The 16,051-nt window shown below is 39.1% G+C and overlaps 1 protein-coding gene and 1 non-coding gene across 2 annotated transcripts; one reads left to right on the top strand and one right to left on the bottom strand.

Annotated features, from left to right (window-relative positions):
• Positions 1–225: 225 nt before the first annotated feature.
• Positions 226–15,808, bottom strand: LOC141642032 (F-box/kelch-repeat protein At3g23880-like). The gene is made up of 5 exons (XM_074450693.1): positions 15,573–15,808; positions 12,737–14,061; positions 12,531–12,632; positions 12,303–12,388; positions 226–449 (listed from the first exon to the last, which is right to left on the bottom strand). The coding sequence occupies exons 2-5, from the start codon at positions 13,963–13,965 to the stop codon at positions 439–441; spliced, it is 1,428 nt and encodes a 475-aa protein (XP_074306794.1). The 5' UTR covers positions 13,966–14,061; positions 15,573–15,808; the 3' UTR covers positions 226–438.
• On the top strand, positions 8,600–8,706 carry LOC141644974 (small nucleolar RNA R71). Its single transcript, XR_012544572.1, has one exon. It is a non-coding gene; the product is annotated as a small nucleolar RNA R71 (small nucleolar RNA).
• Positions 15,809–16,051: the final 243 nt, after the last annotated feature.

Below are 16,051 nucleotides of genomic sequence, written 5' to 3'. Positions count from 1 at the left end.
CAAATCACCAAAAACCAGTCACAATAACTGCGCTACTCCCCTTCTTGTACATATAAACCGTACTTAGACCATGGTATAACATCTGGGATGTGACAGATGCGACGACAAAACACGAGTGGTTTGCAAGGGTTCAGAAGCTCACTATGGGCCGCATGGACAGCAAATAAATGCTTCAAAAGTTAAAAACAGGCAAAGATATTTCAGCTCAAAATAAAATGGAGAGAGTTGCACAAATCAGATAGATTAGATTAGCCTTTTCAAGCATCTTAAAACCAACGGAGTGGTAAACCAGTAGTATCTACATACAGTCGAATTACAGGCTTATAACAGCCGCCAATAGTTTCAAGTTCAGACATACCAACAAGAGTTCTAAAGGTTATGGGTTCCACAAACTGCATTCTCAGACTTCAGACTTGATACTTTCTTAAACTTGAGCTTTCAGAAAAGACCTGCATAGGATGTGAACACAACATATATAGAGTTACATTGAGGCGGCTGATGGAAAATATACCAAGTACTGGCTGCCCTTCGTTCTATCGTGAAGTAGCAATCATTCAATTCAATCCCTACACAATTTTCATCATGGGTACCTACACCCAACCCCATTTACTCCATTTACCCCGCTGATAGCGGGGTTTGTCGCACTCCCCCGATCAAACAAATAACTCAACTAATGTAGTAGGGTAGTCGAGGTCGAATCCACAGGGAGCATGGGTGATTACTAATTGTCTATATTCTTATGCTTAGCTAAGTCGGAGATATTTAGATGGGGCTTAAAACTAAACAACTAAACTAAATGAAATGAAATGCAATTTAACAAAAGATGATAAATGAGCAAGAGAGAAATAAATTGTAAATCAAATGAATAAAAGGCCTAGAACTCGGTTCTCCCACAACAATTCGTAATTCCACATACTAATTCCCTAGGCTAATCGTTTAGGTAAACGGGCAAGGAGGAGATGGCTCTAATTCGCCTAAGACCCCCCTCTCGGGTTCGAAGTAGGACACTAGCACTACCCACCAACCCCCCTCTCGGGTTCGAAGGTCGGAATCCCTAACTCAACACTCAACTACCCCAAAATCGTGCACTTTTCCAAGGAGGTCAAGAAATCGGTCAAGGTCATTAAGCCCCCATCATAATCCGGGTCATCCCACTCCCTCTCTCAAGGGTCGATTTCAAACGCTAATTTAGAGGTGCCCTACCCGGTTCTCCCTTTCGGTCTCAACCAAGGTTAGCAATAGGGTCGAATTAGGGTATCCAAATCACAACCTAACCAACTCTCGTTGGTGGACAAGGGTCATAAATCGACACTACCCGGAATCAATCCATAAACCCAAATCAATCCTCTAAACTACCCTCACCAATTTCCCCATATAATTAGCCTTTATGAGATTCAATTAGTGAAATTATTCATATTGGGTCAAACCGAGTCCTAGTGGAAGACTACTCACTAATCATGTTTCTTAAGACAAAGGAGACAATAAAGATGGATTCTTTAATCATGAACATGGTGGGAGAATAAACTCTACTACTAATCATGCAATTAATCAACAAAATTATGAGGAAAGGCAAATTAATCTAAGATGGAAAGAGATTAATGCAAAAAGACACAAACTTTAACAATAGCAACTCAAAGATTCAATCTTTGAGAGCAACAACAATGAAAAACAAAGAAAAGATGAACAAGAGAGAGAATAACATCAATTAGACAACAAAAGAGGAGAATTCAAACATAAACAATTAAACAAAACTTAAAAGAAGGCAAATGTAAACTATTGAAATTAAAGAGAGAAATAAGAGTAAAGAATTATACCAATAACATGGAAACTTGAATTGATGGAATGAAGAACTTGGATAAACAAGAGATTAATTAAACTAATTAAGGAATGATTACAAATTTTATTGAAGAAATATTGAAAGGGAAATATTTAGGGTTCTACAATATTGAGAGAGAATGAGAGACTAGTCTAATTTCTAAGGTAGGGTAGTAATTGGGTGAGTAATGAGGTGGTCTCTATATACTAATTTATTAATTAATAATGTTACTAATTACTAATAATAATGATAATAATAATAATAATCCTAATAATTCTCTCGACACATTCCCCCACAAACAAAACAAAAGCTAAAAAGGGGAAAAGGAGGACGCGTGAAAACAAACGCAGCAAAAGGGCCTCCTGCCGGTCAACCGGCGGCCGGGGTTGACACCGGCAGCGAGGCCATTGAAGAAAGAGCAGAAAAATGATGGGTGTGCGTTATGCCGGTAGGCCGGCTGCCGGGGCACCGGTAGAAGATCACAAAAATGATGCGAGGTAGTTGATTTGGTGCGTTTTGCCGGCTAGACGGCTGCCGGTCCCTATACCGGCAGCGAGACCTTCACAAAATGGAGGAAAAAAGGGGTGTGTTCTGCCGGTTGAGGATGTCGACTGCCGGGCCACCGGCATGGAGCACATCCTGTCTTCAAATTGGCTTGGTTTTCGATCCCGAGTCCAAAGATGCACGAATGACTGCTGGAGCATGGTGGTTGCGTGATGTGGCGAGGAAGTTGGTGAAATGGTGGTGAAGGAAGTTAATGACGACAATGGAATCGGGTTTCTGGGTTGTTGTCGATATTGTTGATGTACGGAGGAGCAATGGTGATGATGAACGTGAATTGGAGAGGAGGTGGAGGAGCAGCAATGGTGCAGGTGGTTGAATTGAGGATTAATGTCGAGTTTGATACCGGGTTGGTGAATGTTGAAGATGGCGTTGATGGTGGATTAATGGAGGTATGTTAATGGCGGTTGTTTGGCTATGGTGAAATGGAGAAGCAGGGGAAAACAACAAAAAAAACGCATGATGATGGTGATGCGAAAATGGAGGGAGACGGGTTTGATTGTTATCGTTAATGGAGGTGAGTGTTGATGCAGGTAATGGTGAAGGTGGCGTGAATGGAGGAGCTTGTTGCATGTTGTTGATGATGATGCAGGGGATGGTGATGGGAAGTGAATGTCAACTGGGTTTGTTTGTGAATATTTGGTTGAAGGCAATTGATAAGTCAATAGGTTGACTTTTGATTTTGCTTTGTTTACTTCCCATTTTCATCCTTTGACTCCGTCTTGAATCGTCTCAATTCCGTTTCAAATTACTCTCCCTTGAATCTCCGTTCTATTATAATGCCTCGCCTCTTAATTTCCGTCCCATTATTCCGCCTTGCTTTCTCGTTTCACCTTAACATTAAATTAGAATGATATTAATACTAATATTATATAATAATCACACTAATTATTAATTATAGCAAGGATGACTAATTATTATAAATTAGTAAATAAAATGAGCTTTTTAATCATTTAACGCACACAAAATCGAGTTGAATAAGAGTAAAAGTATGGGTAAAATACGACTAAAATACTATTTATCAAACCTCCCCACACTTAGCCCTTACTCGTCCTCGAGTAAGCTCATTAAATAAACTACGACCCTTAATATAAAACGACTAACTAAACTAATAATATCCGATGAGAGGCAATTAACGGGCCTTCTCCGTCCCTTCAACTCACAACGAAACACAATGAGGTATGTGCTCCCTTGCAAGGCAAGTGGGGGCTTGCGGAAAATTTTGATGCAATCATTCAATTAAGCACAAGTCAAAATATATGATGCATCACAAAAATCAAACCGCTTTCCTCATCTAAGCGGCCGTTTTGTTTTCAAAAACCGAACAAAGAGAGTCATTAGTGGAGGATGCCGTCTCCGGGTCTTACCAATGTGTCGACTCCCTAATTCAAGCTCAAGTAACCAATATTGACAACACGGGGTGCCCAAGAAACAAATTCTAGGCGGGAAAGGGGAAGTACTTCGCTATACTCCCAAGAATGACACGACACACGCAAGATTCAACTCCATACCACACCTTTGACCAAAAGGAGACCAAAGTCCGACTCTCACGGGTTTCACTAGTCACTCAAGTAAAAGAACAGGGTGATTTTTGTGACAAAAGTAGCCAAAATCACTCTCCTAACTCGACTTGCGAAGCATGCCCGCAATCTAATATGGTACTATATCCAATATCCGCAAGAGAAATGTCAAATGATGCGCATACAAGAGACAATCGGGTTGTAATGGGGCTTGGGTTTGGTGAAAAGGGGTTGGTGCAAGCACCGTTTTATGACATGTGAGGCTATCGGATCGAGTAGTCGCCACATCTAACCAATTCACTAAATTCAACCAATGCAAATGAATTCCTCCACAAAATATGGCAAGATTGCCATTTTCAAAAAGCATTCAATTCTTCTTCAAAACAAACTCAATTTTGCAAATTACCAACCCTTTATTTGAGACAAAAATATACATTCTTTTCTTTTTGCTTTTTGCTTTTTTCTCTTTTTCTATTTGTTTTTCTTCTTCATTTTTTTTTTTTTTTTTTTCTTTTCTCTTTGATTTTCTTTCTTGCATTTTTTTTTTTTTTTTCACGACTTGTTCACCTCTTATTAGACAAAAGTAGCCAAAGTTGCATTTCACTCATGTGGCATTAAGATCATACACCTCAAGGAGAGTCAAAATTTCAACCCAAATATACTCCACAAAAGAACCACAATGACGAACTACTCAACCAAGGTGAGTTGTTTATGGGATGTAGTTAATTTGTTGGCAATAGAAACGATAAGGCTTAGGCTCAAAATGGGTTAACAAAAGGAAATGATTGACTCAAGGGCATAACAAAAGCTTATTTGGCTATTGTGAGGTTACTTTATTTGAACAAATATGTCTCAATATGCACACCGACACTTCTACGGTAAGGAATGAGCACCATACTTGTGCGTTTTAACATGACATACCACGTAAGGAGAACTACTCTCATGACCTAAACGGGACCGGTTTGATGGACCGGCCGTATGGAGGCTCTATCCTCACATTTTAGTAGCTATAACGGACCTAGGTCAAGTCTCGGGCCTAATACGGTCTCACAAGGTGGTCGTTACTTGGTTGTTAAGCTAGACTTCCGGGTTTTTGCAAGCAAAAACCCTAACATGTGTCATCAAAAGGCACGAGCTATCAAGAGGGAAATGACACGGGCAAAACAAATTATCATCATTGGCAACATATGCCCTCCACATTTAGACTCCCTAAGCAAATATTTACAAACACGATGCAAAGTGTATGGATGCAAACTACACATATGAACAATCTACGTGAATGCAAGAGTGAACACATATACACATTTCTAGTCTAGATGCAAACAATATCTAGTCCTAACAACACACCAACAACACACATATCCAAAACGGTTCCCAAAGGGAACACCCACACCACATATCCCGTCCTCCTCCATGCTTATATATACAAAAAGAAAAGGAAGGATAAAGGAGAAAGAATTGGAAGAATTTTACCAAGCGTCTTCTCCGATGATTCATGTGTTGCCTATCAAAAAGGTTAGGATAAATGCAATATATATAATATGATATAAACAATGCAATATTTTTGAAATTTTTGAAATTTTTCAATTTTTAGGCATTTTTGTATTTTTCTCAAATTAACAAGCAAATATATACAAATATAAACAATATGCACAAAGTGGATATTTCCCTCCCCACACTTGAGATTTACATTGTCCTCAATGGAACAAAGCATAGGGAGAGAATAGGAAGAATAAATAACATATTTTTGTTGGTTTTTGAATTTTCCAAAATGTAAGAACGTGTTTTTGATTTTTGAATATTTGAAAATAAATAACATGTTTTTGGTATTTTTAAATTATGGAATTTCCTCCCCACACTTATTTATTTACATATTTCAAATGGAAATAAATGTGTGGAGGAAATTTCGAAATGAAATACATGTTTTTGAAGATTTTTTTTATTTTTCAAATTTTTAGTGGTTTTTGGTTAATGAATGTAATGCATGAACTATTCTATATGCTAAATTTAAAGGACAATGCAAACTACACTACATGAATGCAAAGAGAGCTAATTTAGATTAACTCCTATTCGGTTAAGTAAAGTAAATGCAAATGCAAGCAAAGCATAAATAAAGTAAGGGAAGAGAATACTAACAATGTGGTGGTTCTTAAGGGACTCCACCAAACCTCTCATGCAAAATTGTCTTGCTTGAATCTTTAAATAGCATGATCCATGTCACTCAAGGCACGGAGTAACCGATCAAAAGCTTTAGCAAAACCCTCAACTAGACACAAGTAGTGCCAAGTTATAGCAAACCACAACCAACTTCGTTTCCAACACTTCTTTTCATAGTTCCTCTTACCCTCCTTGGCTCCCTTTCTTGGGTCTCTTTGATAGTTAGACCCCTTAAACTTGGAATGGTAGTTAGGTGGTAGGAGGAACGGAATCTCATAAGTTTCACTTGTTGGACAACCCTCTTCTTGGTCACCAAGGTAAGGAAATTGGTTGGGAATAGTAGGTGGAGGAGTCAACTTCTCAACATTGAGGTTCATGATGATGTCATTCTTATCCCCATTTTCTTGACTCTCCTTTTGAACCGAACTATTTCCATTGAGGGCCGCCTCCAAGGCATCAATTTGAGCTTCCCAATCACTTGAAGAGTTATCCAACCAAGGTGCATCTTCTAAAGGGCTTAGATTAAATGAATCCGGGGAGTTCAAGAATGATTCAATCTCATCATTAATTTGGTCTTCAAATACATCTTCTTTTGAGTCATCTTTACCCAAGTCTTCCTTCACATCAACTCCCAACACATCATCAACTCCATCCCCCTCCTTGGTTTTACAAACTTCAAATGGGTCCAAATATGAAGGCTCAAGATTATGCTCATTCGAGCAATCCTCCAACAAATCCACTCTACAACAAGAGTCACTTATAGAAGAAGATTTCATGGATTTTTCCAACGAGAATTCCATCTTGTCATCACCAACTTGAAGGGAAAACTTCCCATTCTTAACATCAATCATTGCACCCCCGGTAGCAAGGCATGGGCGCCCTAGGATGATTGGAATTTTGGAATCCTCGGGAATATCCATCACATAGAAGTCGCAAGGTATCACAAGTTTTCCCACCTTGAGTGGAACATCCTCCACTAGGCCAATTGGATACCTCACCGATCTATCCGCAAGTTGCAAAGATACTCTTGTAGGTGAGAGCTCAAATCCCTTCAACTTCTTGAAAATCTTGAGAGGCATTAGGCTAATGCTAGCTCCCAAATCACATAGGGCCCTCTTTATTTGAATGGATCCAATTGTGCATGGGATAGAAAAACTACCCGGATCTTCAAGCTTTTGGGGCAACTCATTCATTAAGATTGCACTACATTCCTTGGACAAATTCACCGTTGTTGTTGGACTCAAGGAATTTTTGTTGGAAATCAACTCTTTCAAGAATTTTCCATATGCGGGTATCTCCTTGATGGCATCAATAAAAGGCATGGTGATGTTCACACCTTTCATCATGTGCATGAATTTCCCATACTTTTGCTCAAGCTTTGCCCTTGCCAACCTTTGGGGAAAAGGAATTGGTGGCACATATGTTCTCACAACTTGTTCCTTGGGTTCTTCAACAATATTGGTAGGTTCATCAACTACCATGGGAGTTTCCACAACAACCTCTACAAGATCATCTTCAACCACTTTTTGTGGTTCAACCACAACTTCCGGTTTGCGACTCTTTTTCCTCTTTACGAACACCCGGTCTTCCAACTCCCTACCACTCCTCAAATGTATAGCATTAATTGTCTTTGGGTTCTCCGCGGTTTTACCCGGAAACTTTCCATTTGAGGCTTGAAATTGACTTATTTGAGAAGCCAATTGAGAGATTTGATTATCCGTCATTCTTTGGGAGGCTTGCATTTGAGTCCTTAGTTGGTTGATAGAAGATGTGGCCTCCTCTTGCCTTTGGTTGGAATGAGTGATGAATTGGGTTTGAGAATTCATCAATTGCTCTATCATGAGCTCCATGTTTGATTTAAGTTGGGTGGATTGTTGAAAAGGTTGAGAATTTTGTTGAAATTGTTGGGAATTTTGTTGAAATGGTGGGTCAATTGGTTGATTGAGTGGTTGAAATAGTGGTCTTGGTTGAAAGGTGGGATTTTGATTTTGGGCTTGGAAATTTGGTGTAAATTGTGATTTTGGTTGGAAAGTGGGGTTTTGGACATTTTGTGAGCCATGAGAAAAATTTGGGTGGGTTCTCATTCCGGGATGGTATTGATTGTTGTTGAATGCTTGTCTAGCCGGAATTGATTCCCACACTCCATTCACTTGCTCCATACAATTTGCCTCTCCCATCATCAAAGGACATTCATTTGGTGGATGCCCTTGATCTCCACAAATCTCACAACAATACACTTGTGACCTATTTGATGAAGAGTTTCTTGAGGTGTTGCTTGAGTTCAACAAAGCAATTTGTTGCTTGAGTTCTTCTATCAATCCCTTAACTTCCACATTGTTTTTTTGATTCCACATTGGACTTCCCTTTCCTCTTGTGGCGATCATTATTCCAATGAAAAGTACGGGATGCCATCTCTTCTATAAGCTCCTTAGCCGTCTTGTGATCAATTTTGTCTAATGCCCCCTTTCCCGAGCCGGAATCTAGGTTCATTTTCATTTCATTGCTCAACCCCTCATAAAAGTTGTTGATCAACTCATCATCTCCGATCCCGTGGTGAGGACACAACCTTTGGAGTCCCTTATACCTTTCCCATGCCTCGTAAAGGGTCTCATCATCATGTTGGGTGAAGCCTTGGAGCTCACTCTTGATTCTTGCGGTCCTTTGTGGTGGAAAGTACTTGTTCAAGAAGGCTTTGGAGACATCATTCCAAGTTCTAAATGAATCGGGCTCACAACTCTTCAACCATTCCTTAGCACTCCCCCTCAAGGAATAAGGAAAGAGTCTAAGGCGGATGGCATCCTCCGACACTCCATTTGCTTTGAACATGTCACAACTATCCAAGAATTCATTAAGATGTTCATTGGGGTTTTCGGTGGCTCCCCCTCCGAATTGGTTTCCTTGGACTAGTTGCAACAAAGTAGCCTTCACATCGAAATTATTTGCTTGTATAGGTGGCTTGACAATACTAGGATTCACCACCTTCTTTGGAGCTAAATTGTCCCTCATAGGAACCGCGGCCATTGTTGCTTCTTCGGGAATTCCAAATGGAATCTCAAAGAACTCAAGATTACCCGGTTCTTCTAAAACACCTTCCACTACTCAAGAAAGGGATTAGTAACAAAGAAAGACCTAGTCTAAACTAGAATAAAACGATTAATATCTAGCCTTTGCTCCCCGGCAACGGCGCCATTTTGATAGCGGGGTTTGTCGCACTCCCCCGATCAAACAAATAACTCAACTAATGTAGTAGGGTAGTCGAGGTCGAATCCACAGGGAGCATGGGTGATTACTAATTGTCTATATTCTTATGCTTAGCTAAGTCGGAGATATTTAGATGGGGCTTAAAACTAAACAACTAAACTAAATGAAATGAAATGCAATTTAACAAAAGATGATAAATGAGCAAGAGAGAAATAAATTGTAAATCAAATGAATAAAAGGCCTAGAACTCGGTTCTCCCACAACAATTCGTAATTCCACATACTAATTCCCTAGGCTAATCGTTTAGGTAAACGGGCAAGGAGGAGATGGCTCTAATTCGCCTAAGACCCCCCTCTCGGGTTCGAAGTAGGACACTAGCACTACCCACCAACCCCCCTCTCGGGTTCGAAGGTCGGAATCCCTAACTCAACACTCAACTACCCCAAAATCGTGCACTTTTCCAAGGAGGTCAAGAAATCGGTCAAGGTCATTAAGCCCCCATCATAATCCGGGTCATCCCACTCCCTCTCTCAAGGGTCGATTTCAAACGCTAATTTAGAGGTGCCCTACCCGGTTCTCCCTTTCGGTCTCAACCAAGGTTAGCAATAGGGTCGAATTCCGGGTATCCAAATCACAACCTAACCAACTCTCGTTGGTGGACAAGGGTCATAAATCGACACTACCCGGAATCAATCCATAAACCCAAATCAATCCTCTAAACTACCCTCACCAATTTCCCCATATAATTAGCCTTTATGAGATTCAATTAGTGAAATTACTCATATTGGGTCAAACCGAGTCCTAGTGGAAGACTACTCACTAATCATGTTTCTTAAGACAAAGGAGACAATAAAGATGGATTCTTTAATCATGAACATGGTGGGAGAATAAACTCTACTACTAATCATGCAATTAATCAACAAAATTATGAGGAAAGGCAAATTAATCTAAGATGGAAAGAGATTAATGCAAAAAGACACAAACTTTAACAATAGCAACTCAAAGATTCAATCTTTGAGAGCAACAACAATGAAAAACAAAGAAAAGATGAACAAGAGAGAGAATAACATCAATTAGACAACAAAAGAGGAGAATTCAAACATAAACAATTAAACAAAACTTAAAAGAAGGCAAATGTAAACTATTGAAATTAAAGAGAGAAATAAGAGTAAAGAATTATACCAATAACATGGAAACTTGAATTGATGGAATGAAGAACTTGGATAAACAAGAGATTAATTAAACTAATTAAGGAATGATTACAAATTTTATTGAAGAAATATTGAAAGGGAAATATTTAGGGTTCTACAATATTGAGAGAGAATGAGAGACTAGTCTAATTTCTAAGGTAGGGTAGTAATTGGGTGAGTAATGAGGTGGTCTCTATATACTAATTTATTAATTAATAATGTTACTAATTACTAATAATAATGATAATAATAATAATAATCCTAATAATTCTCTCGACACATTCCCCCACAAACAAAACAAAAGCTAAAAAGGGGAAAAGGAGGACGCGTGAAAACAAACGCAGCAAAAGGGCCTCCTGCCGGTCAACCGGCGGCCGGGGTTGACACCGGCAGCGAGGCCATTGAAGAAAGAGCAGAAAAATGATGGGTGTGCGTTATGCGGTAGGCGGCTGCCGGGGCACCGGTAGAAGATCACAAAAATGATGCGAGGTAGTTGATTTGGTGCGTTTTGCCGGCTAGACGGCTGCCGGTCCCTATACCGGCAGCGAGACCTTCACAAAATGGAGGAAAAAAGGGGTGTGTTCTGCCGGTTGAGGATGTCGACTGCCGGGCCACCGGCATGGAGCACATCCTGTCTTCAAATTGGCTTGGTTTTCGATCCCGAGTCCAAAGATGCACGAATGACTTCTTTGGAGCATGGTGGTTGCGTGATGTGGCGAGGAAGTTGGTGAAATGGTGGTGAAGGAAGTTAATGACGACAATGGAATCGGGTTTACGGGTTGTTGTCGATATTGTTGATGTACGGAGGAGCAATGGTGATGATGAACGTGAATTGGAGAGGAGGTGGAGGAGCGCAATGGTGCGGTGGTTGAATTGAGGATTAATGTCGAGTTTGATACCGGGTTGGTGAATGTTGAAGATGGCGTTGATGGTGGATTAATGGAGGTATGTTAATGGCGGTTGTTTGGCTATGGTGAAATGGAGAAGCAGGGGAAAACAACAAAAAAAACGCATGATGATGGTGATGCGAAAATGGAGGGAGACGGGTTTGATTGTTATCGTTAATGGAGGTGAGTGTTGATGCAGGTAATGGTGAAGGTGGCGTGAATGGAGGAGCTTGTTGCATGTTGTTGATGATGATGCAGGGGATGGTGATGGGAAGTGAATGTCAACTGGGTTTGTTTGTGAATATTTGGTTGAAGGCAATTGATAAGTCAATAGGTTGACTTTTGATTTTGCTTTGTTTACTTCCCATTTTCATCCTTTGACTCCGTCTTGAATCGTCTCAATTCCGTTTCAAATTACTCTCCCTTGAATCTCCGTTCTATTATAATGCCTCGCCTCTTAATTTCCGTCCCATTATTCCGCCTTGCTTTCTCGTTTCACCTTAACATTAAATTAGAATGATATTAATACTAATATTATATAATAATCACACTAATTATTAATTATAGCAAGGATGACTAATTATTATAAATTAGTAAATAAAATGAGCTTTTTAATCATTTAACGCACACAAAATCGAGTTGAATAAGAGTAAAAGTATGGGTAAAATACGACTAAAATACTATTTATCACCCGCCATGGTAAGGAGCTTTATAGGCACGGGGATAATGTTACTGTTTGTAGAGATTTATCATTTTTTCCCAACGTAGCCATTTTGGTATAGAACTAAAGTCCTAGGATTACCCTAAATACACTAGGAGTCTAATGATGAACTGAGAAGACATTAAATTAGGATGAAACAGACCCCTATCTTCCTTTACCCAATGGTATATGATTTACGAACATTTGTCAACAAAGTAGCTTATAAATCGCAAAGACGCGAAATACAGAATAAAAATGATAATCTCATACCAGCTTGGGATAAGAACTCCGAGAGGTCTCCTGATATTTTGCCACCTTCAAATTTCATTAATGTATAGAGTACGGAAAGATAATAGCTGCAAAGTACAACAGGAAACTTTACAAAGCAGCTTTCAATTCAAGTTCACACATTTTCAATAGACCATTATCAACGATTTGCCAACTCAGGTAACAAGCTCACAGTTACGTCGTTTCAGCAAACGGGAAAAAGCATCTTACATGTTATCATCAATTGGACCTTCTTCATCTTCATCGCGGACCTCAACTTCATGTTCATCCATAGTTTGAGCATGACTATAGGGGTCAATGTTGAAAGTAAATCTACAGACAACATAGCAAAATTACACCAGAGGAAGCAACAAAAGAAACCACACCACTTGTACTGTCACAGAAATGCATACAATTTGGTTAAAGACAAGCCTTACCTCTTTTTCATGCGACTACCAGCGTCTTTGTAAGTACCTACATCAAGTTTCTTGTCGAGAAGAATGAGACTCTCAGTGAAGTCACAAGTAGACCATGAGCGCCAACGCCCACAAAACCCAGGTCTCTTATACTCATTCCTACTTGGATCATACGACACCAATGTTCCTCTTTTGGTGAATCCTAGTACCTGATCTCTGTTCTTCCTCAAACACTGAATCCACCCTAAACTGATATCAGAGCCCAAGTCGAGGTTTATCACTTGACACCAAGACGTCCCTACATTATATTCTTCTTTCACCCAAATTTCACACCGTTCCATCTCTTTCCCCTTGAACCCTCCCTTCAGTTGCGAGTACATGACCGACAACTTTCCATCGTGATCACATACAGTGAGATTCAGTGTGTTTACCTTGTTAAGACGCTCAGGTAATTTCATCTTTTTGAATCTCTCCCCCTCAACATCAAACAACAAGAAGCAGTTTCTTTCAAAGACTTGGGTTTTAGCATCCCTTTCCCATGCAACCCAGTGAATATTCCCGTTTAAAAAGCACTGTGACCATTTGAGATCGCAAACGCAAATGTCGACTAGATAGTCTGCACAAACCCACCTCCATCTTCTTTCCTGGACCGAGTATAATTCAACTTTCGGAGGGGTCGTGTCCAAAAGATTCTTATCACGGATATAAACCAATCTCACCACCTTGTGATCACCTATCCTAGAATCATATCCAAATCCTAACATACATACGTATGCACCTACGGACACTTGGTAAGTAGCAAGGGGAACGGGAAGTTTAATGTATTTGTGGATCAACGGGTTCCAAAGGAGGACAAGGTAAGTACAACTAAACAGGTCATCAGACAGACAAATCAATCCATTGACAGAGCCCACAACGCGAAAATGGTGTCCAGTCTTGGAAGTTATGAAGGGACAAGTAAAGGTATCGTGTACCTCAAGGTTGTCGCCTTCCGTACCTTTGCCTGAATCGAGAAAAAGAGTGTACTGCTCTTGTTTTTCAGGGGGGGTAGAATACTGCCTATACATAACTAGCCTATTTGCATCATTTTGAGAGTAATGCTTGAGGTGGGCAGTTATAAAAGGCGTGGAAACAATTAGATTCTCCCATGGTTTACACACACACCGACATTTCCCAAGGGTTTTCACAGGAAGGCGTTTCAGGATTTCCGTCCAAATATCACCACTGATTTCTATGTCTATGTCGGACATTTTGACAAGTTTGTTGACGAAAAGGCAAAAAATTTTCTTAGGAAAACTCTTCTAGAGTATGGACGTGGTATTAAAGAGCACCAAACTCAGATCAACCTGAAACAAAGCGCCACCAAAACCTCAAAAAAAGATGTAATAATCAAAACTTCAAGTAGATACTACACGTCTACACGTGTTTTCAGAAGCAGTTCAGTGGATAAAATGTGGCAATAAGCATCCCAGTTTTCTTCCCACAGTAAGTTAGTAGCCAGACCAAAAATATCTCAGATGTTTATATGATGCTTCAACTAAAAGTGCATGCAGTATTTTTAGCTCGTAATATGGATTACTAGAGCCTAAACAGCAAGATCAATGAAACTATAGCAAAAGAAAAAAGACTGAAACAATGAGAAATTCCAGGATAACAGAGACGACAATAGTCACGACACAATGTCATAGGGTTTTAACAGGAATGAGCTTCAGGAATTCTAACTACATATCTCATCAGTGTGGAGTAATATATCAGTTTATGGACAGACATTTTTGACAAGTAGTCAAATAAAACCATTAAAAATGTTCTCAAAAAAACTTCTCTTAGACCAAATCGCTGTCAACCGAAAACAAGGGTTGACGGAGCAAGTATTTTACGCTAGGGAGACGAGAAATGATCAACACACAACCGAAAACAACCTTCTCTTAGAGTACTAACAATTCAAAACTTATATCAACACACAACAAAATGATCATGTTACTGTCAAAGTAATTGTGTGCAACACTTTAGGCAAAAAAACAGAACAAAGAAATACCATGTTTAATAAATCCCACATCAAAACACACCCTCCATCAGTGACCGAGCAAGGATTTAACGCTAGGAGGCTGAGAAATCCGAGCGGGGGCAAACTACTAATGTAATTAGAGTAGATAAGAAAAATAAAATCGAAAATTTCAACTTAAAACTTCAATCTTTACATTGTTCAGTGGGGGCAACAGGCCTGGCTCCGCCACTCAATCCCAATGATTTGTTTACCTTTGAATGAAAAACCCCTTAGCTTACAAACAATAAAAAAAGGTAACCAAATTACTGGGACCAAGTAAATAACTAAAAAGATTCAATCTTTTTGGCTTGCTAAAACTCAGATAAAAAATTACCAGTAATTTCGTGTTTATCCTTCACTTTTCATAGAAAAACACATCAAAAATTCATGAAAAATTAACAGATTGCATTCCTAGTTGAAACATACAGCAAAGAGATTAAAAAGATTCAATCTTTTTTAACCTAGTCACTTCAAATTGTTTACTTTTTGTTCAAAATCATCACAATATTAGAACAACTAATAGAACACAAATTCTTACTTGTGACGGTCTCAAGTTATGACGACACTCACAAACGATTAAAATAATGTTAAAGAGGAAAGGGGTTTTGAGACGTCACAAGCTTAGCTAAGAAAAACTGTAAATTTTCAACACAATAGATCCACAATTATAATTCCGAACTGTTCCATACCCTAAATCTTCTTAGTAGTTGTTCTTATGCATTCATATCAAAATTTACTGCAGAATTTCAAAAACCCAGTAAAAGATTAACAATGGTAAAAGGAGTAAAAGCTTAGAGAAGAGAGAAATTGTACCTTGTTATACCTAAGAGCACAACAACTGAACAAAGTATGGTTGGAGACTTGGAGTACTCTCTAGACAACTGTTGGATGAAAGGGTGAATTCTTTGTTTTTTTGGTACATTGAAAGGGTGAATTCCAACAAAAAAGACCAAATCCCCAGGTAAGAATGGATTAATTGGACTCTGGTCAAGTTCGATCCTAGTCAATATTATTTACGTATTCTGTGACCGTGAATTCTTTACGTTTCAACCTTTTTACCTTGTTCCACTATTAAGTATTAAAGTGTTGTGACAAAATCTCATGCAAAGGTGGACTCTTGAAAAATACTTAGAGTAAAGAGTAAAGACCATGTTTTTTTGGAATTTTTTTTTAATAGGTTCAACAAAAATAAGTTAAGTTAAAAAAAGTTCAACAAAAATAAATTTAGTTCAGCAAAAATAAGTTCAAAAAAGTTTAGTAAAAATAAGTTCAGGTCAGAAAAGTTCAGCAAA

This window comes from Silene latifolia, chromosome 2 (genome assembly GCF_048544455.1).
Source record: "Silene latifolia isolate original U9 population chromosome 2, ASM4854445v1, whole genome shotgun sequence".
Classification (NCBI taxonomy): domain Eukaryota; kingdom Viridiplantae; phylum Streptophyta; class Magnoliopsida; order Caryophyllales; family Caryophyllaceae; genus Silene; species Silene latifolia.
This window is presented reverse-complemented; position numbering and strand designations above follow the sequence as displayed.